Source organism: Alosa alosa, chromosome 12, assembly GCF_017589495.1.
Source record: "Alosa alosa isolate M-15738 ecotype Scorff River chromosome 12, AALO_Geno_1.1, whole genome shotgun sequence".
Classification (NCBI taxonomy): domain Eukaryota; kingdom Metazoa; phylum Chordata; class Actinopteri; order Clupeiformes; family Clupeidae; genus Alosa; species Alosa alosa.
The window spans coordinates 33,357,872-33,383,252 of NC_063200.1; the positions used below are offsets into that span (position 1 = coordinate 33,357,872).

Sequence of the window (25,381 nt, forward strand, 5' to 3'; positions counted from 1 at the left end):
AAACTTCGTGAAGATACTGTCTGTATAAATCGTCTTGTAAGTAAACTACCAGTGCTTTTTCAAAGTTCTCAATGTCTCGTTTTAAATGTCAGGGCCCTCCGAAGTCTACCAATGAAGTGTGGAGATAGATTGAGCCTCGTAAATGGTGTAAAACAGTGATTTATTTGCATGGCTAGCCCGATGCCGAAGCACCACCATTGAAAAAGCTGTTGGTAGCATCGGCTAACTAGTGCCAGATTTTGGAGTGCAGAGGACAAGCCGAGATGGGCTATGAGACATACGTTCACACTCGGTATCATGTTTCAACACACTTTAGGTCAAGATCACACCGGAATTCTCCTTTAATCTAAAATAAGATCTTGGTCATTGTAATGAGCATCTAGCTTATACGCTATATCAGGGATACCCATATTTGGGAACGTGTGATGTGATAATATTTGCATATGGCTTATATATATATCAGGCTTTATATCAAGAAAAATGTATTTGTGTCTCATTATTTAACCCTAACTATACTAATCACAAAAATACAAAGTTACATTAACAGTAAACAATTTAAAAAGTTGGTGAGACTACATTAAGGAAAATAGTAATAATAAATTCAATTCAATCAATAAAAATAGTCAATGATGTCAGACTGGCTACTGACTCAAACAAAGTCTCAATCCTTATTCTTCTGGATTTGAGTGCGGCATTTGACACCATTGATCATAGCATCCTAATTCACCGCCTTGCGAAGTGGGTGGGTCTCTCTGATAATGCTCTAAACTGGTTTCAAACCTACATTACTGGCAGAGATTTTTATATCAGTCTAGGAGATCATGTATCTGAAAAACATGACTTTTGTTGTGGCCCAGGGGAGCTGCCTTGGTCCCCTGCTATTTTCCCTATGCTTCCATTGGGAAACGTCATAAGTCAGTATAATGTAAACTTCCACAGCTACGCAGATGATACCCAATTGTATATTTCTGTGGAGCTAACTAACCCAGATGGCCTTTGCTCCCTCACTGCATGCCTAACCTCCATTAATCAGTGGATGAGCAAAAATGTTTTGAAACTAAATGATGACAAAACAGAGGTACTTTTGGTTGGACCAAAACTAAAGCGAGATATTGTTCTTAGTAATCTGGGGAACTTGGCGCACCAGGTCAAACCAAAAAGTAACAAGCCTCGTGTCATCTTAGATGCAGAGTTAAGTTTTAAGCCCCATATCAGTAAAGTTACTCAGACAGCCTATTTCCACTTGAGAAACATTGCCAAAGTGCGGCCCTTTTTAACTCCACAAGATGCAGAAAAACGAATTCACGCCTTTATCACTAGCAGGTTAGACCAGGGGTCCCCAACCTTTTATGTACCATGGACCGGTTTGATTCCCATTTTTTTTTCACGGACCGGGGGGCGGGGTTGGGGTTCCATGTTCCATATGTGTTGTGCATGCATTACTTGAAAAGAACTAGCTCCAGTTATGTATGAACAGTGAAGGTAACGAACTCTTAAAAATGTGAAAAACGTGAACTTTGTGTTTGAAATGTCCAGTCGATTATGCAGCATTTGGTCTTAGTTGCAGTCATTGCAGAAAACCTGGCCTCGCATAGATACGCAGGGAAATGGTAGCAACGCTTTTCAGCGCTTTTACGGCTATCTCGATATTCTGCATTGGTTTTGATCCAAAACCCGCCAGAGAGGTTTCCTTATACACACTCTTAAGACCACCGCCATTTGCAATTTCGATCAACTGCTCTTTTCCCCTGCTGACAAGTTAGGACTATTCGGGATATTGACAAATGGGTTATGGACCCACTCATTGGTTTGCCGTGGATCTTTGGAGGATGGGAAGTAGCCTAACGCCAAACTCATTTGAAAGCGCAACAAGGTGATCGCAAGACCAGCTACGAGGGAAAGGGCCCTGCCTCAGTCTCTCCCAAAACCCCCACTGCTGTTTGGAACATATCAAATACACCCCGGTCCACTCGTCGTCCCCACAAATCAAGCTTGGCTTTACTGTAAATGCAGCGACTTTATCTGCTAGTTTAAAGACAGTCGTCATTCTCCCCTGGAGTGACAGGTAAGCGAGTTTTGACACCCAGTCCTCATGTTTGAGGATGTTTGTTTGTTTTTTGTTGCTCATTCTAGCAGTTTAGCTAACTTCGTGTGACACTACCGTTCGCCAAGAACTGATCAAGTTGAAGTGAGCTGACCTGAGGCTGTGCAGCGCTGAAGGCTATAAGTGTTGAAGGCGGAACAGACAGACGGAAGAAAATAGACCTTGCAAAATGCCAACATGCGTGCAATCAAACAACTGCATATAGGCCTATGCCATGTAAAAAAGTGACATTATTGCGAATTAAATTGAGTTTAGATGCACTTTTCACTGGTCTTCCCAAAAAACTCATACAGAACTCTGCGGCTAGACTTTTAACTAAGACCAAGAAGAGAGAACACATCACCCCTGTGTTGGCTGAACTGCACTGGCTCCCTATTTCCTATAGAATTGATTTTAAGGTTATGTTAATTACTTACAAAGCTCTGAATGGCATAACACCTTCATATATCTCTGAGCTTTTAATATCTTATCAACCACAAAGAAAACTTAGATCATCCAATTCTAATCTTTTAATCGTACCCAAAGTGCTCCACAAACAAAGTGGAGAAGCTGCTTTTATCCATTATGCCCCCAAACTATGGAACACCCTGCCTCTGTACATCAAGCAGGCGAGTTCAGTAAATATTTAAAAAAAAGATCTGAAAACATACCTGTACAGGAAGGCTTTTAGTTAACTCATCTTATCCTGTAGACTACTTTTTCAGATTATTCTACATCTGCTGCTATTGGAGGGCGCAGTCAGCCAGAAGCAGATGGGCTCCCCCTATTAAGTCAGGTTCTGCTCAAGGTTTCTTCCTGGAAAATGGGAGTTCTTCCTTGCCACAGTTGCCATATGGCGTGCTTGTGGGGGGTAAAGGGTTAAGACTGCCAGTCTTATGACTTGTTATTTTCTATATATTTGTCTATATCTATCATAAACGGCCCCAGCAATGAAGAAAAGTGATTGATAATGACTGACTGACTATTATTGTGTTACATGCTTCAAATGTAAAGCACTTTGAGCTGCATTCTGTATATGAAAGGTGCTATACAAATAAAGCTTATTATTATTATTATTATTATTATTATTATTATTATTATTATTATTATTAATAGGCTAATGTAAGTAAATAATAAATACTGTACTATACAAACCATAATGAAAAGAAATGCTTAATAAACTAAGTGCATGTTGAACAGATATGCCTTTAGACCCCTCTTAAAAGACTCAAAACTATGACCGGAACGGAGAGCACTAGGCAACTCATTCCACCAACAGGGAACCACTGATGAAAATAGTCTTGAATTTGACCTAGCATTTATGGCTGTCAACACAACAGAGGGTCATCAGAAGACTGCAGTGGGCGGTTGGGGATATATATCTTGATTACTGAATTAAGATAGCAAAAGTGAGAGATTTATATTTAATTCTGGCCTCTAAAGGGAGCCAGTGGAGAGTAACTAGGAGAGGAGTTACATGTGTCCTCTTTGGCTGATTGAAGACCAGGTTTTTCTACATATTTTTTCATTAATGTCAATAGGAAGCATGCAAATAGAAATATATTCATATCTGTGTAAGTGGGATTGGCTGGAATCTGACAATATAACAACCATGATAGTGGGATACTCTATGGCTGAGCAATTACAAAAATGCATACTGAAATAGATTACATTAGAATACAATTCGGCCCAAAGTTGGAGACTATGTAGAAATTTATTGCAACTTCAACCGCTTATTGTACAGAAGAATGCTTTATATCCTCGTATTCGGTATGTTTGGCTGTTTATTGTGATATGGGGTTTACCATGTGTTGAGTGAAGGGTTAGTGAGGTATTTCACCGAGAGTAATGGGTGTGCAGAACTGTGTACAAAATGCAAATATGATTTCTCGCAAACCATTTATCACAGCAACTTGGCACTAATATAATTAGAAAGCTTAGACTCCGCTCGTTCACATGATGTGTAATATCTGTGTAAGATTTTGTTTCGTTGAACCTCATCTGTCAGGTATTTGACACTTCAGCGTGAGATACTCAAATACTCAAAGCATTCATACCTGAAGCCGGGGTATTGCGGGCCTGGGATGGCTTGTGAAGTAGCATCGCAAATGTGAGATATTTCTAAAATTTGTTGTGCATAATAATTTGGAACAGTGCATTTTGAGTTTTTTTTTATTTTTGAAAAAAATACTGTCATTGTCATTGGGAGGTTTGTTTAATAAAATTTGAATTTGAACGGTTGATGACTTGAAAATTATGCTGACTGTCATTTGCCTCAACTATTTAGGAAAATCTGAGAAAAATGTAATTTGCATAATAATTTGGTACACATTTAGATAACATGACTTATGAATGTTTTTAAAAATGGAGACATAGCATTTTGGAACCAAACTCTTCATATGGAAGCCCTTTGCTCAGCTTTTCTGCTCAGCTTAGGTTCCTAGCAAGCTATAGGTGTGCTGTATTAGTTATATGGTCTATGGTTTTTGGTTTATGACTTATGGTATGGTTACTTGGTTTATGACTTATAACCAAGTCATAAATTGATTACCGTTTGTATCAGACTGCAATAGTTTATTTCAGCAATACGTCTCTATAGGTGTAATCAATGTGCACACTCTTTTGCTTTCTTTCGGGATACCATCCCTACAGACTAGAGGCCTCTTCCTCCAGCCTTTCCCTGCTGGTCACTTGCTCGTTATAAATGTGTAGAGCCTATCAGACATTTGGTCTATCTTACATGATTTTACATGACAAATATGTTGTATCCATGAAATTCAGAATAAATATTCTACAAGATGAATAGCCCAGGAGCGCTAATTAGGCTACACATTCAGAAAATGAGCAGGTAGCTAATAATTTATCCAGTTCATGGCACCTTGCATGACATTTTACCTCCCAGCTCTTTTTTTTGTCTTTTTAGTGCTCCTTTTTTCCCCGGGAATGGATATTTTGCATCTCTAAAGCAGCTGTACATGTCAATACTCTAATTGGTGCTTTTACTTGTCACACGCACACCAGCCATGTTGCTACATATATAGAATAATGTAACACTGGCCTGCATTTCCTGACACCAGTCTGCACCTGAATGTGTGTGCCTCCAAAGGAAGTATGGTGGTAGTGTGGTGCCACCTAGTGAGTATCATTGTCACAGTGTAAAACGTCACACCCAACAGGAAGTGAGTAAGTATATCCAATGTATAAAATTTGACACTGACACTCGCACCACATGTGAGTGCATTTTTGGTTTCCGAAATGGCACGGGTCGCAGAGCCACACATGATCGGGCCGGTCATTGCCGCTTGCGGTTATATTTAGGGCCCGAACACCAATGGTGCAGGGCCGGGACACCACCAACGTGCGAAGCCCTATTGTTTTTGTAAGGATTCTTCTTTTTCCTTTCTTTTGGGACCATACTTTGCCTTGTTTGAGGTGGTTCCCATGGTCAAAAATCATGAAATTTGGTACACACGTCAGTCGTTGCACCCACTACTCGGGGACAAAGGCTTGGCCCCGGGCGTGGCCCAAGAACTCGCTAGCGCCCCCTTATGTGATTCATCCCGTGGTTGGCATAAGCTCAGTGGTAAAATGTAACGAAGTACAAATACTTTGTTACTGTACTTAAGTAAATTTTCCACGTATTTGTACTTTACTTAAGTAGAATCTATACTGCATACTTTTGACTTTTACTTCATTACATTTTTCAGCAAATATCTGTACTATTACTACACTACATTTCTATAACACCATCGTTCCTTTATGTTACATTTTATGATCAGTTTTTTTTTTTCCTCAGACAAACACTTTTTTGCTTTACCAGTGGTTGGGTTGCTACCAAACATTCGAGAGCGCTACGTGCCCCGCTTCTAAATCTTTGAAACATAGGCCTCTATGGCGTTACATTTGTTCCACTTTTATGAGCGAGCAGTAGCACAATTTGAGCGCAGAAAAATATTTTGAGCGAGCACATAAATTATATTTTGAGGAAAAATGAAACTTGAGGGAAAAAAATCTTGTAGTTGAGCAAAAAGGAATCTATGTTGTGCTCCACAAATGTCTTTGCCTGTTTGCTAATATCAATATGTATGTGCAACATCAGCCCCCTTTCTTTCAGTTTCACTGAATGTGCTCACATAAACTGTTCCTTCGCTCGCTCAGGAGATCTCTGTCGCGCTCACTCAACTTCATCTGTGTGCTCGCTCAGAACTGTCGACAGCGTTACGTTTGTTCCACAATTGTCCACCAATCAGAAAATTCAGGGGAGATTAAGTGCTCATTTGCTGCTGAAGTCCAATTCTCATTGGCTGCTGAAGTCCACAACACCTAGCGTCATTTACTAGTGTCAGTGGGAATCAGGAAAGAAGGAACATTGGAGCACGCCACACAAAAATACTTTTTATATTTTTATTATTTGTTAATTCGTTTGTTGTATGTCTTGGTGTCACGGGTACGCTGGCGACTATGCTGCTCCGTCTGGCAGCTTTTGTCTTGTGTGTCATTTGTTATTTTGTAAATTTGTTTGTCATGTCTTGGTGTCTCTGTTCAGCATCTTTGTCCTGTGTGTCAATGTCTTGTATGTTGGAGCGTTTTGGGTTGCCCTCTGTACATACAAAAATGCACTATATAAATAAAAGTGACTTGACTTGCATTTGACGTTACGACAATATCAAACGTGTTTGATAATACTGCAAGTCTTGGCTCATCATGCAAATAGTGACGTGAACAATATAAAACCAAAGAGTGAGCTCTCTCCAGCACCAAACAGGAAGGGCTAAAGTAGTTTGCAGCTGTAGCCTATATGATTATTTGTTTTTTGCCCTGATGAAGACTGATTTGCAGTCGAAACGCGTAGGCGTTATCCCTTAAAATAAAGGATTTTTAACTTTTTTTCATCAATATCAGTGTGCCTCGGATTTTTAAGACTACCACCTTCAACAAGGAACCTATGGGGCCTTCACACTTTGGGGATAGTCACAAGCTAAAAATTGAAGTTCTCATGTCCTTTCTGATGAGCACCTGATGTTTTCTTCAAACAATTGACCCAACGCAGCACTCTCCTTTTCTTCAATTTATGATTATTTGTTATTTTGTTTGTTATAAATTATTAGTAGGCTATTCCATGTGACCGAACAACTCTATAGCCCAATGACCTGCCCAAAAATACTTCCCCTTTACCTGCTCTTGCATTGGTTAGGGATGTCACACATGAAACAATGCAGCAGAACCACAAAAATATGACTTTTCTATGAGTAGGCTACATCATTTATACAAGCGTGGTTGAGTTCCTGTTGATATCTAGTGCACGATGGGAAATAACTTAAAGGAATCTATTTGCAGTTTTGTAGTTGTTGCAAAATCATAGTCTGTGACTATAAAATCTGTGACTTGAGACTGTATTCTTTCAAAAATCTATTCCAAATTTTTTCAAAGTCTTCTGATATATGGGTAGCATAAGTCTCTCAGAAGCAAAGATGCAGAGGTATTCATCATAAGAATTTGGTGAAAAAAACATGGGCCAAGTCTCGCGACCCCCTTCTCTCTAACCGGTGGAATTTTGTTTTCGAAATGTTGTGAGATGGGCATTGGAAGCAGAGCCAGAAAATGTCTTCACTCATAGGTAGGCTATGTGAACATCAAAGGCATTATGTCTATGGCAGCCTTTGACTAAAAACCTTTAATCTAGACTGCAAATAATTTCGCGACCCCAATATTTTTGGCAACCCCCTTGGGGGTCCCGACCCCCAGTTTGAGAACCACTGATCTATAGGACATTATATAATTCAAATATTAAGAGAATCCAGAGAAATAAAAACATAAGGCACAGGGCTGAAAATCAATATTGGATGGCTGTGATCTTAAATGAGATCTGAGATGGCACTGCATTACAATACATACCTGTTTCTGTAATGAAAATCATTGCATGAGGTCAGGAGAGCTTTTGTTAACATTGTCAACATAGTTTGATGCTCCAACCATAAATGCTGGTCCAAAACTCATGTGAGATGGACTAATCAAAATTAGTAATTCTTTATGGATCTCATGGACTCTGCATCCTTCAGGCTAAAGAGGAGAGGGACCATTCAACATGTATTGTACAGCTCAAAAGCCAGCTTCTAAAACTGATAGTTCCGGTCCTTGTTTGTAAATGGCTGAATCACGTTCGATGCCGTTGTAAAATGCAACATAAACATACACCTTGACCGCATTTCGACTCCACTAGCGCGTCGTGCCTAACAACGCCCCTTAGCTGTTGTAGAATCAGTGTAACCTACGGCTTCTCGGGGCTTATTGCTTAATCTATGATGGCATGGGGTGCATTAGTGCCTTTGACATGAGCAGCTTGCATACCTGGAAAGGCATAATTAATGCTGAACGATTATTACAGGTTTTTAGCAACATATGGGGTGTGCCACGACGAAATGAGTCCAGTTCGACAAAGTACAAAAAATGGGTTTATTGGATATTCATAATCCATAGAACTTATGGTTTAAAACAAGGGGTAATTTGTTCAATTCCATTTAGCCAACCCAGAGATATTGGCCAAAATGTGAAAGCTCGTTCATTTTCGTCTCAGCAAAAAAACAAGTTTTGAGAAAATCAGCTTCCGTAGCCAAAGATTGAATTGCTTCAGGATCTCTATTGTTTAATCCGAAAAGATCCAAACTTTTAAATGTTCCTTTCACGCAGGCAGTAAAACTCGTGAGGCATTCGCATAACTTGTGAGGTAGCCTATAATGTTCGATCAACTTCTGAAGACGACAAGTACAACAATAGCCTAATGCTTAATGCATAGCCTAATGTTTTTGTTTTTAAATAGTACTCCAACTCAAAAACGAATTGAATCAGACCAGTCGGGTGCAATCTCTGTGAGGAATCTGGTTAGCAACAATTGTATGGGTTGCTGTTTCTCCTACTGAATCTCTTGGCTAAAATAGACATTTTGTTCAGAATAATTACGAGTGGATAGCCTATTTTTGATGACTTCTTGAAGAGGCCAAAAGCCGAAACACAAAGTTATCAGACCAAAGAAAACTGAAACTTTCCTGTTCTCACACAGCAAGTCTCTGAACGAGTAAGAAAAACGTCAACTTTTTTTATCCAAACTTTAATGCACAGCTTACACATGTGGCCTTCAAAATGATATTGTTAGGTCATTTTACAATGAGCATCACAGATAAATGAGTTATTTTTCAGCCCTCTCTGCATTCAAATGGCTATATCTGGAAATGGATTTCCGCGACACAGGACTCATTTTGTCATGGCACGCCCCATATGTTGACATGCAGAACAGATATCTTCAATATTTCAGGAAAACAATGCCTAACTGCAACTGCATTTATCATATATTACAACAGTGTAGCTCCATTAAATAAAAGTTCATCATCCACCTGTTTACCTGTTTGACATCATCACTTCTTGTCAATAACTTGTCAATCCTCCCTCCCTTTTCCTGTGTTTTCTATATCCAGAGGCTATTCTTTTCTGTTATCTTTTTTGTAATTTCCTCACACCCCCTGTATATATTCTTCTTTCGATGCATCACCCTGGCTTTGTTATTGTTATCCTAGAATGTGCAGCGTTTGGAGCTGGGAGAGTTGTTTTTCGACGTAAGTCTTGTGCTGTGGTGCTGTGCACTGGTCTACCTCACCCAGCAGGGCCTGTGTTCTGCCTATGTGCCAATGCTGATGGTGGCCTTCCCCCTGACCACAAAGCTGCTCTTATCCAGAGAATTCAAACAGAGAGGTTCGTACATTCTATCTCCTCTTTTCTCATCCTCCATACATCTATCAATATGCTGATCACTCGATCAGTATTTCTTCTGTGTATTTGCTTTTCAAGACTATGCTGCAATTATGCAACATGTATCCTCAGGTGCATCAGTGAAATACTCAATCCTGTACCTGGTGGGATTGGCTTTACCTTATGTGCACTTCATGTTCCTAATCTGGGTGGTCTTTGAGATTTTCACTCCAATCCTGGGCCGCAGTGGCACCGAGATACCCCCTGATGTGGTACTCGCCTCACTCATCACCCTTGGAACTTTCCTCCTCTCCTCATATTTTGTAAGTTATGCTTTTAAATGCACCCAAGGGGAAAAAAACATACTGGTCAACTGAATTTAGCTGTGTCACTCTACTGTTTTTTCCACTCTATTTCTGTTCTTTCTCTATCTATCTATCTATCTATCTATCTATCTATCTATCTATAGATGCACTTCATCTACCTGGCCCGTAGTACTAAATGGATCTTGACAGTTCTGGGGACTGTCTTTGTGGTGGTCTTCATTCTGGTATCATGTGGAGTGTTCTTCCCCTATTCTTCCAACTCATATAGCCCCAGACCAAAGCGAGTGTTTTTGCAGGTACAGCCTACAGCTTTTCTCAGATATGAATAATGAAAGTTGTGTTTGTGATGGTTAAAGGATGCCCTATGTCGTTTTTTTTTGCCCCATATCGGCCGTCGATGGCTTCAACTGTAACGGCCGTGGCTGGCCACGATTCTTAAAGAGACATCCGCGACAGTATAACCTTCATACATGAAATAATACAGAGTTTTATTTTGACACACTGAAATGGCTAGGTCACTATTGACATTTCTCTCGTATTTTTGAGTTTAGCCTACACACGCTGTTGACTGACCGGCTGAGGAGTTGCGGTGCCTCTGGAGTTATGGCTTCTAACAAGCGCCCGCGTCTGTTCCATGTTTTGATGTCAGTGCCGATCAGATTGATTTAAGAAAATTACAAAATAAAAATATGAAAGAGTAATATATTTATTAGCGTCCTCCGGTTTATCATTACTAACTTAGCTGCCTCTCTTTGGCATCTTCGTATGGCTGTCACTGTGAAAGTCAGTTAGAGTTTAGCTAGCACCAGCAAAATATAGACATAATTCAGTGATTGGTCATAGCCCAATTAACCATAATGTTTATGAGGCATAAACATTTTTTTTATTGGGTTCCGGTTTCCGACCGACCCTGTCAATTTATGTGCGACCCAAATTTATTTTATGAGCTTGGGGAAGAAATAACACTAAATAGTCTAGGCTACATTAAATAAATCCACAAATAAAAGGCGAACTATAATTACATTAATTACCCCTTGCGTTATGTATAGGGATGAGCGTATTCTCTCTTTTACAAAGTAGCCTATGCACAGCTGTTCACGAAGACGATTGTTTTCGTCACTTACAAACACCGCAACTTTTTCACAAATTTTACCAATCATCGTAGTTTCACCGTGAAATTTCACCTACCACAACAGTCCCTCGCGCAGAATATTGAGCCAGATGGCACACTTCTGCATATGACACCAAAGACTGCCCTAACGTGTTCGTTCCTCTGCAGTTTTGATGACAATAAATAGAAGGCTAACGTTAATAATCTGCTTACTTGCATCTCTCAACCTAATGTGTAGCTAACCTACCTAGGCTATGAAAGTAAGTAAGCAGAGTACTGACATTTGAGTAGGCTATGCAACCCATTGGCAAACGTTTACCTGGATGTCCTTTTAGCTTATGTCATGTTTGCTAGCTTGTGGGCTTAGTTTGAGTAGTGCTACCAAAATCATAGAAATTAAAAAAATTGCAAGACATTTACAGTACCTCTTCTATGATCCAAGAATGATTTCATTCGAGGAGGTTTTTTTTTACATTTATTTTAACTAAAGACATAGAAGACATTCCCAATTGCATCCACATATCGTAATGCACTATGCAAAAAGTGATTTTTGCATAGTGCATTACAGTGAGATGCAAGCCTTCCAATCCACTCAGAAATGTAAATAGGCTACTCTCACGTCCTTAAAGGGGGAGGCAGTCAATTAGACGTACACCACCAATGTAATGACAATAAACAGAAGTGTAGTCAAATAGTTTAAATCAATATGAAATTACTAGATACTTACTTGCTATTAGTAATTATGCAGGCCACAGACTATGAATTATTAAAAAGATATGAACTTAATATGAATTACAAAATATATGAATGTATTGAAACATATGACATAATGCCATCTCCTTAGGTGACTGTCTTTTTTGGACAGTTCTACGAAAGGTTATACTGCTTTGTGAATTACCTCAGTCAAAGCATTTTCACAAATAAAGTAGGCCTACTTTGATTTTCTGAAATCCTTACTGTTTACCTTTGATTATCCTTTTTTAATAAGCATCAAGATGATCAGTGTGATTTTGGTCTTACTAACCTTAATTGCCCTACATTTAAAAAAAAAAAAAAAAAAAAAAAAAAAAATCGCAACTATTTTTGCAATTTTCACTTCCTCCTGCAATTTCTCCACAAGAAACAGCTAAAAACACCGCAACTTCCATCCAGGCATTTTAGGTCGCAACAGTCTCAAAAAACCTTGTGAAATCCTACCTATCCCTTACTGCCACTGGGGGGAAAAAAAATAAAAAATTCCCTACCGACCCATGGCCTCAACTGACAACCAACAGGAACCAAACCTTTTTTTTTTTATGCCTGATAAACCCATGCCAGGTTTATTTGCAGATATATCTTAACACATAATGCAGGGCTGCCAACTGTCATGCATTGGACATAAGCATTTGATTGGTTTCACAAGCTCACTCACCACACCCCCAATTTCTCACGCTGAAGTGTCAACCCGGTCTGTCAATTGCCTGAAAAATGAGTTTATCTATAGATCTACCTGTTGAGCCACTCGTTATCAACTAGTTATGCTTTCAGAGACGGTGAGGGGGTTGAAGAGTGCCCCGTGTCTGTGGAATTTTTGAAATTTTCTCACATTTGCGATGCTACTTCACAAGCCATCCCAGGCGCATTTCCCGCCCGCATTACCCCGGCTTCAGGTACGAATGCTTTGAGCATTTGATTGGTTTCACAAGCTCACTCACCACACCCCCAATTTCTCACGCTGAAGTGTCAACCCGGTAGGTCAAATACCTGACAGATGAGGTTCAACAAAACTAAACCTTACACAGATATCACACATCATGTGAACGAGCGGAATCTAAGCTTTCCAATTATATTAGTGCCAAGTTGCTGTGATGAAATGGTTCGTGAGAAATCATATTTGCATTTTGCACACAGTTCTGCACACCCATTGCTCTCAGTGAAATATCTCACTAACCCTTCACTCAACACATGGTTACCCCCTATATCACAATAAACAGCAAACCTTCGTGAATTCGAGGATATTAAGCATTCTTCTGTGCAATAAGCGGTTCCTGAGTAATCCGGTTTTGAAATTGCAATACATTTCTACATAGTCTCCAGCTTTGGGCCGAATTGTATTCTAATATAATCTATTTATGTCAGTACATGCATTTTTGTAATTGCTCAGCCATAGAGTATCCCACTATCATGATTCTTATATTGCCAGATTACAGCCAATCCCACTTACACAGATATGAATATATTTCTATTGGCATGCTTCCTAGTGACATTAATGCAAAAATATGAAGAAAAACCTGGTCTTCAATTAGCCAAAGAGGACACATGTAACTCTCCTAGTTACTCTCCATTGGCTCCCTTTAGTGGCCAGAATAAAATACAAATCTCTCACTTTGACCTATAGGGCACTGACTGGATTTGCTCCCTGCTATCTTAATTCAGTGATCAAGATATATATCCCCAACCGTCCACTGCGGTCTTCTGATGAGCCTCTGTTGTGTTGACAGCCATAAACGCTAGGCCAAATTCAAGACTATTTTCCTCAGTGGTTCCCTGTTGGTGGAATGAGTTGCTTAGTGCTCTCCGTTCCTGTGATAGTTTTGAGTCATTCAAGAGGGGTCTAAAGGCATACAGTATCTGTTCAGCATGCACTTAGTTTATTAAGTGTTTCTTTTCGTTATGGTTTGTATAGTATAATATTTACTTATTTACATTTGCCTATTGATTGAGTTGAATTTATTACAGCTATAGTCTTACCAACTTTTTAAATTGTTTACTGTTAATGTAACTTTGTATTGTTGTTATTTGTATGGTTAGGGTTATGCGGCGTGAAGCTGCGTGAAACTTTAGTACCACTTTCAGCCACTGTGTGTCACTCTGCCACTGTACATCGCTCTGTCAGCAGCCTCACTGCCGCCCCTTCTGAAAAAGCAGGGGGCTACCTTTAAACATAATTGTTGCCGAGAGGAATCCCAGCCTACAAATTCAATAACAAAATAAATCATGCATAATTAAACATTACCTCGATTTAGGCTACTTGGGTATGGCTTAAGGCTTGACTACACGGTGGTAACAAAAATCGAAATCTGCTTTTGATAGCCTACCGGTGCCGCTCCACAAAACGAAAAAATATCTTAATTTGCTGTCTAAGTTATTGTCAGTAGTGTTAGTGTTTGGGGTAACGCAACTACGCAAATCAAAACAGTGTCTTGTGTGATAATTGAGCCAGTAGAGAAATAACTGTTCAGAATTATCTGTAGCCTTGGCTTCTGCAGAAAACTAGTTACAATGTTGTTGGCGATTTAATACTATCTAGCGACGTTTTTAACAGGCTAGACAACTATGACCCATGTTAATTTGCCCTACTTCTTGACTGCAATGTAGTCAACTGACTGCTTGACATGTAATTTTTATTTTTCTGTACAATAAACAAATACATCTGCTTTATGCCGCAGAATTACATTCATATTTGGCGATTCTATTCCACCTGACATTCGGAGAAGTCAACGTACACGCGTCCTCTCAGAAAAGGGAAAGCAAATGCAAGCTGCTAAACTGAATGATTTGAAAAGAGCCTTTGAGCGTATGTATAAAAGGTGGAAGTACCATATCAATGGGTTGAAGAGATCAATGAAACACAAAGATCCAGAATTTGTTACTGAAATTGTCACTGCTGTTAATGCCCATCAGACTGATGTAAATGCCATTTATGATCGAATCAGAGCCATAGCAGTCCCTGATCTTGAAATTAGGAGAAAAAACGATTCATGTTATGCTATCACTAAAACGGCAAACGAAAAGGCTCAGTGTTTCATCACTGCTGCAGGTGATCCAGAAGATATACCCTGACCTGAGGCTGATTCGGTGTTTGATCCTACAGAGTCTAGTGTTGTCTCCGTGCGATCTTTTGCGGCATCTAGACCTTCCAGTTGGGCCTCTCTTAAGTCCGTGCAGAAAAGGCAGCAAGCTGCAGCCGAAGCGGCAGCAACTCAAGAGGTAATTAAAATCATGAAATCCCAACACAAATGTGAAGAGGAGATCCGAGAACTGGAAGCAGAAGAAAAGAAGGTGACAGCTGAGCGAGAGGTACAAGAAAGAGCAATGGAGGCAGAAAGGGCAAGGCAAAGAGCTCGCTTCATAGCGGAAGGCACTGAAAGGAAAAGGAAATTGGAGGAAAAGAGAAAAGAGGTGGAGCGGTTAGAGGAGGTAAAGAAGCATAATGCTGCACAGGCCAGACTACAAGTTTATGCTGAGGAAGACCCACAAGACCTTCTTGCGTCAACCTCTCAAGGTAGACTGGGCGCCCATGTTACTGCAGGCAACCTGTCGTCCTCCCACTTGTGTCTTTGCAAGGTAAGGTCCCACCTAGATCTTCTTCCACCCTCCCACAAGACTCCGGCGTTGAGGCAGTAGTACCTCAAGCAAATACTCAAACTACTTCACATGAACAACCTTGTGAAAATGCTTGCAGAGGCAATAACAGCAAACAGGATTCCAATTCCGGAGCCTCAAAGTCAAAGTCTGCTTTATTGTCAATTTCTTCACATGCCCAGACATACAAAGAGATCGAAATTACATTTCTCACTATCCCACGGTGAAGACAAGACATATTTTACCAATTAAGTCCACAGACAAACATAACATTCAAGTAAACAATAAAAAGTAAATAAGAAGGCACATACAATGAAGAAATAAGAGCAGCAAAATTGGGTTGAAATTGTGCAATTGTGCATAGACAGTCAATATAATAGTGCAAAGTCAGGCCAATAAATGGCTGAGGTAGTTCTGTTTGACCTAAGTAAGCAAGTATAAGTATATAAGTATATATACTCTTTTGATCCCGTGAGGGAAATTTGGTCTCTGCATTTATCCCAATCCGTGAATTAGTGAACACACACAGCACACACACAGTGAGGTGAAGCACACACTAATCCCGGCACAGTGAGCTGCCTGCATCAACAGCGGCGCTTCAGCCGTGGCCTACTGGTCGGGGTTTGAACCGGCAACCCTCCGGTTACAGGTCCGAAGTGCTAACCAGTAGGCCACGGCTGCCCATAGTGGTGGCATAGTGGTGCAAGTTATGTAAGAGCAGCAGAAGTGTTGTGTTTGCAGCTGCCTGACTGGTTGAGCTCCCTTTGGAACAGAACAGCTACAGTTTTCCAAGATGAACACAATGCCTTTCCTGACTTCAAGTTGTTTGTTCAGTTTCTCAACAAAGAGGCCAGAATCGCCTGTAACTCCATTACCTCACTCCAAGCATTGAAGTCCACAGAACAAGAAAACTTTAGACAGAGTGATCCAGATCACAAGCTTCACAGAAATCGTAACTCTACTGCTAAAACTTTCACCAAGTGAGAAGACCAACCCTGTGTGTGTGTAAGGCATGGGCATTCTTTGCACAAATGCAGGAAGTTCATGGAAAAGCCAGTTGAAGAGTGAGTGAAGTTTGTTCATTCTGAGAAATTATGCTTCGGTTGTCTCAAGATTGGGCATAGCTCCAAGCACTGTATCTCCAGATGTGTCTGTGAGAAATGTAAAAAATGTCATCCAACCTGTCTACATCAAGACCGGGGGGAAACCCCAAGACTTGAAGGTCGTCAGATGCAGTCCGCTGTCAGCCAGGGATCCGCAGAAAGTAAATGTGAGCAACCCAATAACTATCTAGAGACGCAGCTGGCCACTTCCAACGGGGTCATTCATACGATAGAAACACCCACACGTCATCTCCCAGTGTACGTGTCAACAGCAGCTAATCCTGAGGAAGAGATTTTGGTGTACGCCTTGCTAGACACTCAGAACGACACTACCTTTATTCTGAAGGACATAGCTGATCGGTTGCATGTAAAGCAAGATCCTGTGAGGCTCAAGATCTCCACAATCACATCAAGGACAATGGTTGTGTCAAGCAATAAGTTGTATGGACTACAAGTAAGAGGTTTGAGGTCTGAAGAAAGAATCAACCTTCCAGTTACAGTGGGTCCCAGTTAAAAATTGACACTTCATTCACGATCATAGTGATTCACGCAGCTGGGTGAAATGTAAGTACAACTGCAGCCGCTTGGGGGCAGCATAGTCCGCTGTGGCGTTCCACGGTCGAACCAGGCGGCGATTCGACAGCAAGGGCTGTGATTGGCGAAGTTTCAGTCGCGTTTCTCTGTGTTTTTAGCAGCCCTGCAACATGCTAGTCCACTGTAGCCTAAGCTTTGTACATAATGTTAAACATAGTTTTGGATTCAGTGGCAAGATTTCTTGATTGTACAGTGCCTGTCTCTCAGTAATGTTTTAAAATGAGAGCTTAGTCAGCTGGCAGTAGGCTACTTTGTCGGTAGTCATGAGAAGTTAAACTTGCTAACAGAACATAAATATGCTGCCCAGAAACCTTGTGAATAGTTCTGATTTTTTTTTTTACTACACTAACGAGGTTGAAATATAGACTTTGCCTACAGCATCTCCTTAACAGTAATGTGAACAAAATGACAGCATTCATATGACAAAGAAAAAACGAATTCGGTCACTCAAGACTGTGCCTCAGCAACCAGTGTAGGCTACAGTCCTACCCAATAGGCCTACTCGAAGCAGATAGCGTTGTCTGACGGTCGAGTGGGTTAATGCACGATTTTCCAGAACAGGTCTGCAACTTTCAGGCAGTTCTGAGTTTGAATCTAGGCAGGAGCAGAGCCATATAAAAGGCCTAGGCCTATTGTTATCATTTTTTGCAAGGTGTTGCTCCTGGCAATACTTGTTTATAAGACGTTTGGTGATTAATTGATAGCTGTTTTTGGGACCGTTAAACGTTCTTTATAATGAGCGATACGGGGAGTAAAAAGCGACTGTTACGCTGTTACAACTGTAGGCTACAATGATTGCAATACAAAAATATGCGCGTGTTAGTTTAGTTAGTTTTGTGATGTTTTGCACTTTTGCCTCATGTGTTTTCAGGTTTGAGGGCTTTTTTGGCAAGATTGACCTTGGTTAGACTCTGCATATTATTTGTTATTTCTCTGTATGGAAAATAAAGTCAATTTTCGACACACGTCTGTTATTAGTTCAATAACAAGTGTTGCTTGTTAAAACATGTGACTAGTGAAACTCAAATGATTTTAGCCAAAAGCCAAAAATGTTAGAGAGAAAGGAGACGGTGCAGCTCTTTAGTAAAAGGTGCAGAACATTATTAAACTTTGACTAACGTTTCGATGTTCGTTAGTCAAAAACATCGACACATCGAAACGTTAGTCAAAGTTTAATAATGTTCTGCACCTTTTACTGAAGAATAAAGAAAATTTAAGAAGACATCTGAGCTGCACCGGCGTCTCTCCTTCTCTCTAAAACAGGGATGTCAAACATACGGCCCGCACGATGATTTTGAACGGCCCGCACGTCAGTCCCTCAACAACGAGAGAAAACTTCCCTTGTGTGTGTGTATAATGTGTATCACACCAAACTGGCTCACCATACCTTCCCAACTATGCACAGTATCCCATTAGCTGCATGCCATCAGGCTATTTACAATTTTCTATCGCGTAAAGTTAGTGAACACGTTATCAAAATTAACGTGCACACATTTTGTTTGAGCAGGAGACAGAATACGCACGCAGGCACAACTAGGCTACTTGTTGTTTTCTTTTACTCGGCTATCTATATATGGTTATCAGCACACAATGTTGGGCTAATTCACTAGTTATGGATTTAAACAAAGTTTAAACAACGAAAACAGAAAGGATGGAGGCAGCAAAGCTAGAGGAGTTATTCCAGATGGGCAAGAACAAGGTAGGCAATTTGTGTGCTTGTCAGAACGTTAGATTACAGCTGTTTAAAGCCAGACGTCACCGTACGCTAGAACAAAACTAAAGGTAACTTTAGCTATAGGGCTGTATCAATTTGTCCAAATGAATAGGTCATCGTAGACGTTGTTGTTGTATTATTGCATGTGGATATTGTTATGCTATGTAGGCTACTTTTTTTGCAATGCACGGACCTAAAACCGGGAAACGGACAAATATTGTAGGGCCTACACGCGTGAATTTGTTTTGGTGGGGGTGGGTGGGTGTACGTACCATAGCTCTCTCTCTCTCTCTCTCTCTCTCTCTCTCTCTCTCTCTCTCTCTCTCTCTCTCTCTCTCTCTCTCACACACACACACACACACACACACACACACACACACACACACACACACACACACACACACACACACACACACACACACACACACACACACACACACACACACTACCTTTCTTAGCCACAGTTAATTTTAGTGGTGATATGTGTTATGGACATTGTTATGCACATTATTGACTGCAGTTTATTCTCATCAATGTCAGTCCATGAATGCATATTGATCAGTTGTTAACTAATACTGTAGGCATAGAAGTTGCATTTGAAAATGTTACTGTTGTAGGCTGTTTGTTTTTTTATTTCAGCCACACTGTTTTAAAGTGGTTAGGACCATTATTTCACAGCAATTTTGAATAAGCCATACTGCAATACCGATTTCATGGTTACACCATGCACATGTTCGCCGATTATGTGGCCCTCAGTAACCTATAAATTCAATGATGTGGCCCTCTATGAAAATGAGTTTGACACCCCTGCTCTAAAATATCTGTCCTGGCCTGGTTGCAACGGATTGTGGGCAAACGACAGAAGCGCGGAGAACCCTCCTTTGTCTACCAAAAAGTGTTACTTTGTGCCCCGCGCTCCCCACTGCTTGTGAAAGAAGAGGGTGGGGGAGGGGGGCTTAACGTGAAAAAGCTTAATGTCCCAAAACGGCAAAGTCATAATGGTAGGCTACAGGAAGTGGGGGGAGGGTATGGGATGACCAGAGCCGTCTTCGCTGTGATATTCAGAAAGCATCTTCTATTGTCTTTCCAGGCGCACACAGCTCGTTATAGCCTATCGAGTGCCTTAACAGATAGGCTCTGCTCTTGGGTTTGGCCTCACAGCGAACTCAACCCTCTTGTTGCTTGCAGTTTGTTCAATAAAGCAATGCAGATTACATTATTTATTTCTGATTAATTGCGTCTTTTGATGTCTTCTGCTTGTTAGGCTGGGCTACTGTCCTGTACAGGTACACCCTCCAAAGTGATTGAGAAAAAAACGCATGACCCTCCCCAGTCCCAACAATTTAGGCTATTGATGCCTTCTGTAGACTACTGGGTCAATTTGGGAGCTTGCATGCTACGACTCCTTCCTTTTGGCCAGTTTGCAGGTAGCATAACGTCTTTTTCAATTCATAGAAGGGAGAGCCCAGTCTTTCGTGTGACATTGAGGTGCGCAAATAGTTTGTAATAGCCTGTTCAACTTCAAAAAGCTTCGTTCACCCGATGCCAGTCACTGATCGCAATTTCAAATTTCGGGAAGCTTCGTTTTTCAGTCATCGTTTTAAGTGTTAAGTGCAGTAGGCCCCTATCTGCCCCCTTTGGAATTATATCTAGAGCCTATTATAAGGTCCAGTGCGTTATGTCCTGGGATTCGGACGTGCTCAAAAAGAAAAGAAAAAACACTTGTTGCTTTGATATCTTTTTCGTTGTCGTTTGAACGTCGGCAAGCAGGCATGTTGCGGTTGCAATTTATGTGAAATTTCTACAGTAGGCCTACAACATGCAACATGCTTGTTAGGCTGGGCTACTGTCAATGTACTTTTACAGGTAAATGTTCAACAATTGCTGGTGTACAGGCTATTATCAATTAGCCAAATCATTTGTCTAGCTGTTTAAAAAAAATCGTGCTACATTCAAACGCCAAAAGGTGCTTTGATATCTTATTCGCTTTGAACGCCGGGCAATCAGGCATGCTGCGCGGTTGCAATGAATGAGGATAATTGGTTTTATCTGCGGATTTATTTTTTGCATTATTTTGAATATGACTCGCTCCAGTCTCAACAGCACAGCTACTTTTTCCACACGCATCTAAGTTCTAACACACATATCCCCTGCTTTCTTCTCTCCATCCCTGGCAAGACGGTGCTTTCTTAAGCTGCACCATCTTACAACAATTGCATCTACATTTTCATATTAGAATGTTTTGTCTGTTTAAGTGTAAGCTTAAACTACCGTGATCAATTTAAGTTCCCGTGCCCCCGCTGAAAATCTCATGCGCTTATCGTTACACTATCAAATCTATAAGTAACCGTGACAAATAGGGTATAAGATATATAAACTCACGCTATTGTATTATCATATATGTTTGGTAATGGCTCAGCTTTCTCTGATTGTTCTACTGACTTGGAAACTGCATCATAGAAGCAGTAAGTCAGATCGCATCAAAAAGAGTAGTGGCAGAACTCCAAAGTGACACCTTGTGGTTGTTTGTGTCAACTGCAGTTTGTGCCATTTCTGCTGAGAAAATGGGGTGCGTGACTCCTGAAGGAACCCGTCCAGCCACTCGATCACCTCAGCCACTTAAGTCCACTTTGTGTATCGAACTAAAGTGTAAGAAATGCTCCAGCGTACATGTTGAAGATCTTTGAGTCAGATTTCACAGAAAGGACTGGTGAAGATGTAGCCATGTCTCGAGGACCTTCGTTTTTTGGCCAAACTGAAACAGGGCATCAAGCAAAAGAATGATGGCCATTTTGAGATGCCGCTGCCCTTTAAAGAGGAAAGACCAGCTCTGCCAAACAACATAACTTGTGCTGAACACCGGCTCCAGTGCTTGTAGAGACGCTTCAGGAAAGATGAATAATACTTCAAAGATTACAGGGCCTTTATGATGGACATCATTGCTCGTGGCGATGCAGAAAAGGTTCATGATGGAGAGATTAACAGTCAGCCTGCCTGGTACATCCTGCATCATGGAGTTTATCAGCCTCAGAAGCCCGGCAAGATCCGGGTGGTTTTTGACTGCTCCGCAAGATTTAAGGGCACATGCCTGAATGAACATCTATTGACTGGGCCAGACCTCACAAACACCCTCATAGGAGTCCTGTGTCGTTTCCGCAAGGGTCAAGTAGCCATTATGTGCGATGTGGAACGCATGTTTCATCAGTTTCATGTTGCCCAAGAAGATCAAGACTATCTCCGGTTCTTGTGGTGGGAAGGTGGTGAGCTGGAAGCACGACCATCAGTATTCCGCATGCGTGTTCATCTATTTGGAGCTGCCTCCTCGCCTGGATGCACAAACTTTGGATTTAAGCATCTCGCTGCTCAAGGTGAGGGTGAGTTCAGTCAAGCCGCTGCAAGGTTCATCCAACGCAACTTTTATGTCGACGATGGTTTGACAAGTGTTGAAAGCGACACAGAGGCCATTCAGCTTGTGAGAGAAGCCAGAGACCTCTGCAAGTCTGGTAAGCTTCACTTGCACAAGTTCGTCTCCAACAGCAAGCAGGTGATTGCCTCTCTTCCAACAGAAGAGTGCGTGGAAAGTGCTGCTGACTTGAGCCTCGACTTAGGACAGGCCAAGGTAGAACGGGCACTCGGAGTACAGTGGTGTGTGGCATCTGACACATTCCAGTTCAGAGTAACTGTAAAGAAAAACCCATTCACCAGAAGATGTGTTCTTTCCACAGTGGCTTCAATTTTTGACCTGCTAGGGTTTGTGGCACTCTTCATTCTGATTGGGAAAAGGATCCTGCATGCCATGTGTAGAGATAAGGTAGGCTGAGATGAGCCGATTCCAGAAGACCTCAAGCCGCACTGGGAGGTCTGGCTCCGTGATCGTTTAGACTTGTCCACTATAAAGGTATCACGTTGCTATGTGCCACCAGTATGTAAAGATGTCCAGTGTTATGAATTGCACCATTTCTCTGATGCCAGTGTGACCGGTTATTACCTTAGGACAGTGACGGTGAACGGGGAGGTGCATTGCACACTCTTCATGGGGAAGGCAAGAGTGGCCCCAACGAAGGTGACAACCATCCCGAGATTGTAGCTCTTTGCAGCTGTTGTTGCCACCAGAACAGGTGATCTGCTTAGAAGAGAACTGGAGTTGAATCAACTCAGTCAGTTCTATTGGACTGATTCCAAAGTTGTTCTGGGCTATATTAATAACGAGGCAAGACAGTTTCAAGTCTTTGTAGCCAATAGGATTCAGCAGATCAAATCCAGCACAGAATCTTGTCAATGGAGGTATGTGGCCACAGAACATAATCCAGCTGACCATGCATCCTGTGGGATCACAGCAAAGGAACTTATGGAGTCTAACTGGTTCACTGGGCCAAGTTTTCTGTGGCAAAGAGAACTCCCCAAAGATGAGGTCAAGGCAGAAGTAAGTGATGGCGACCCAGAGCTCAGAAGGACCCAAGTCCTCACAACCAATGTGACAGAGCAGACGCCTCTGTTGAATCGTTTGCAGAAGTTTTCAGACTGGGGAAGGATGGTGAAAGCCATAGCAAGACTGAAGTGGTGGGCAAGGAATGTAAAGGGGCTAAGAGAAAGATCAAAGTCTACAACACTTAATGAAAGGAAAGATGCTGAACTAATTATAATCCGCCTAGTCCAAGAAGACATTTTCAGTGGAGAAATCAAGGCTCTCAAAGAAAGGAAAGAGGTGAAATCAAATCAGCCCTCCAGACTGCACAAGCTACACCCATTTGTAGATGAGCACAATATTCTGAGGATGGAAGGAAGATTGACCAAAGCGGCGATCCATCCCCATTCTTCCAAAGGGCCATCATGTGTCCCGGCTCCTCATAAAACATTTTCATGAACGAATTTGCCATAAAGGTCACGGCATGACGATGAACGAGATCCGATCCAAGGGCATTTGGATTCTGGGATGTAGCAGTGAAGTATCCTCAATCATCTGCAAATGTGTAAAATGCAGGAAGTTTCGTAAAGGCACTTAAGAACAAGTTATGGCTAATCTACCGCCTGAATGGTTAGAGACTACTCCTCCATTTACGCACAGTGGCATGGACTGTTTCGGACTATTCTATGTGAAGGATGGAAGAAGAGAAAAGATACGGCCTTCTATTCACTTGCATGTGTTCGAGAGCGGTTCATATTGAAGTGCTTGACGACCTCAGTTCTGATGCATTCCTGAATGCTTTGCGTTGCCTTATTTCCATCCGTGGCAACGTAAGTCAACTTCGTAGCGATCAAGGCACTAACTTTGTTGGTGCGAAGAAAGAGTTCAAGGACCTCATGAAATTCACTCAAGAGCGCATGAAAGATCTGGGCTATCGTTTCATCTTCAATCCACCTTCCTCCAGTCACATGGGTGGAGTCTGGGAACGACAGATCCGAACAGTGCGGAGTGTCTTGACATCCATCTTGGATCAGTCTGCCAGAACCTTGGACAGCTCCTCACTGAGAACCTTCATGTATGAAGCCATAGCAATAGTGAATAGTCGACCTCTGAATTCTTAAATGATCCGTTGGCACCAGAGCTGTTGACGCCAAATCACATATTAACAATGAAGTCAGAGATTATCGCATCTCCACCTGGAGAGTTCTCTAGGGAAGATCTCTATCTGAAGAAGAGATGGAAGAGAGTCCACTTTTTAGCCAATGAATTCTGGGCGAGATGGAAGAGGGAGTATCTTTTGAATCTACAACAAAGGAGTAAGTGGAGTAAGAACCGTCGAGACACAAAGGTCAATGATGATGTCCTACTTCAAGATGACCTGGCACCACGAAACCGTTGGAAGCTTGCCAAAGTTGTTGAAGTCTTCCCGGGATCTGATGGGCGGGTCAGGAAGGTCAAACTTTTAGTCAGTGATGTAACACTAGATGGTAAAGGTGCACGCACTACTAAGCCAGTGTATTTAGAAAGACCTGTACACAAAACAATATCTTACTTGAGTCTGATTAAGGCGTGAGATTTCTAAATCACAGATTATGTTAATTCATTATATCTTTGATATTCATGTGAAAGATTGTGTGTGTGTGTGTGTGTGTGTGTGTGAGTGGACTTACCTTGGGGTTTCCAGAATCACACTTATGTGATGGTGGGAGTGTAGCTGCAGCCATAGGAGTTTAATGGTTTCCACTCAGCCTTGCATATTTTGCACCAGCTTTGCATATTTTGCACCATCTTCGCATATTTGCACAATTAATATAATAATGTATCTTATTTTATATACCGTTGTAATGTACAGATTTATCTGAGATGTATTGATATTGTAATGATGTATTTGATTAACGTTGTAATATATTGGATGGACTCAATCTCCTATGATGCCTATATCTATGTCACTTCCTGTCAAA

General features: G+C 41.3%; 1 protein-coding gene across 3 annotated transcripts in view; it reads left to right on the plus strand.

The window, feature by feature from the left end:
• LOC125305173 (endoplasmic reticulum metallopeptidase 1) overlaps nucleotides 1-25,381 on the plus strand; it is a 94,840-nt gene that overhangs the window by 57,505 nt on the left and 11,954 nt on the right. For all 3 annotated transcript variants that reach the window (XR_007195352.1, XM_048259807.1, XM_048259808.1), the window contains 3 exons: nucleotides 9,652-9,826; nucleotides 9,956-10,146; nucleotides 10,293-10,445. Coding sequence is in view for 2 of the 3 variants with exons in the window: in XM_048259807.1 (XP_048115764.1) it covers nucleotides 9,652-9,826; nucleotides 9,956-10,146; nucleotides 10,293-10,445 (519 nt within the window). In the remaining variant the exon portion in view is untranslated. The remainder of the gene's footprint in view (nucleotides 1-9,651; nucleotides 9,827-9,955; nucleotides 10,147-10,292; nucleotides 10,446-25,381) is intronic.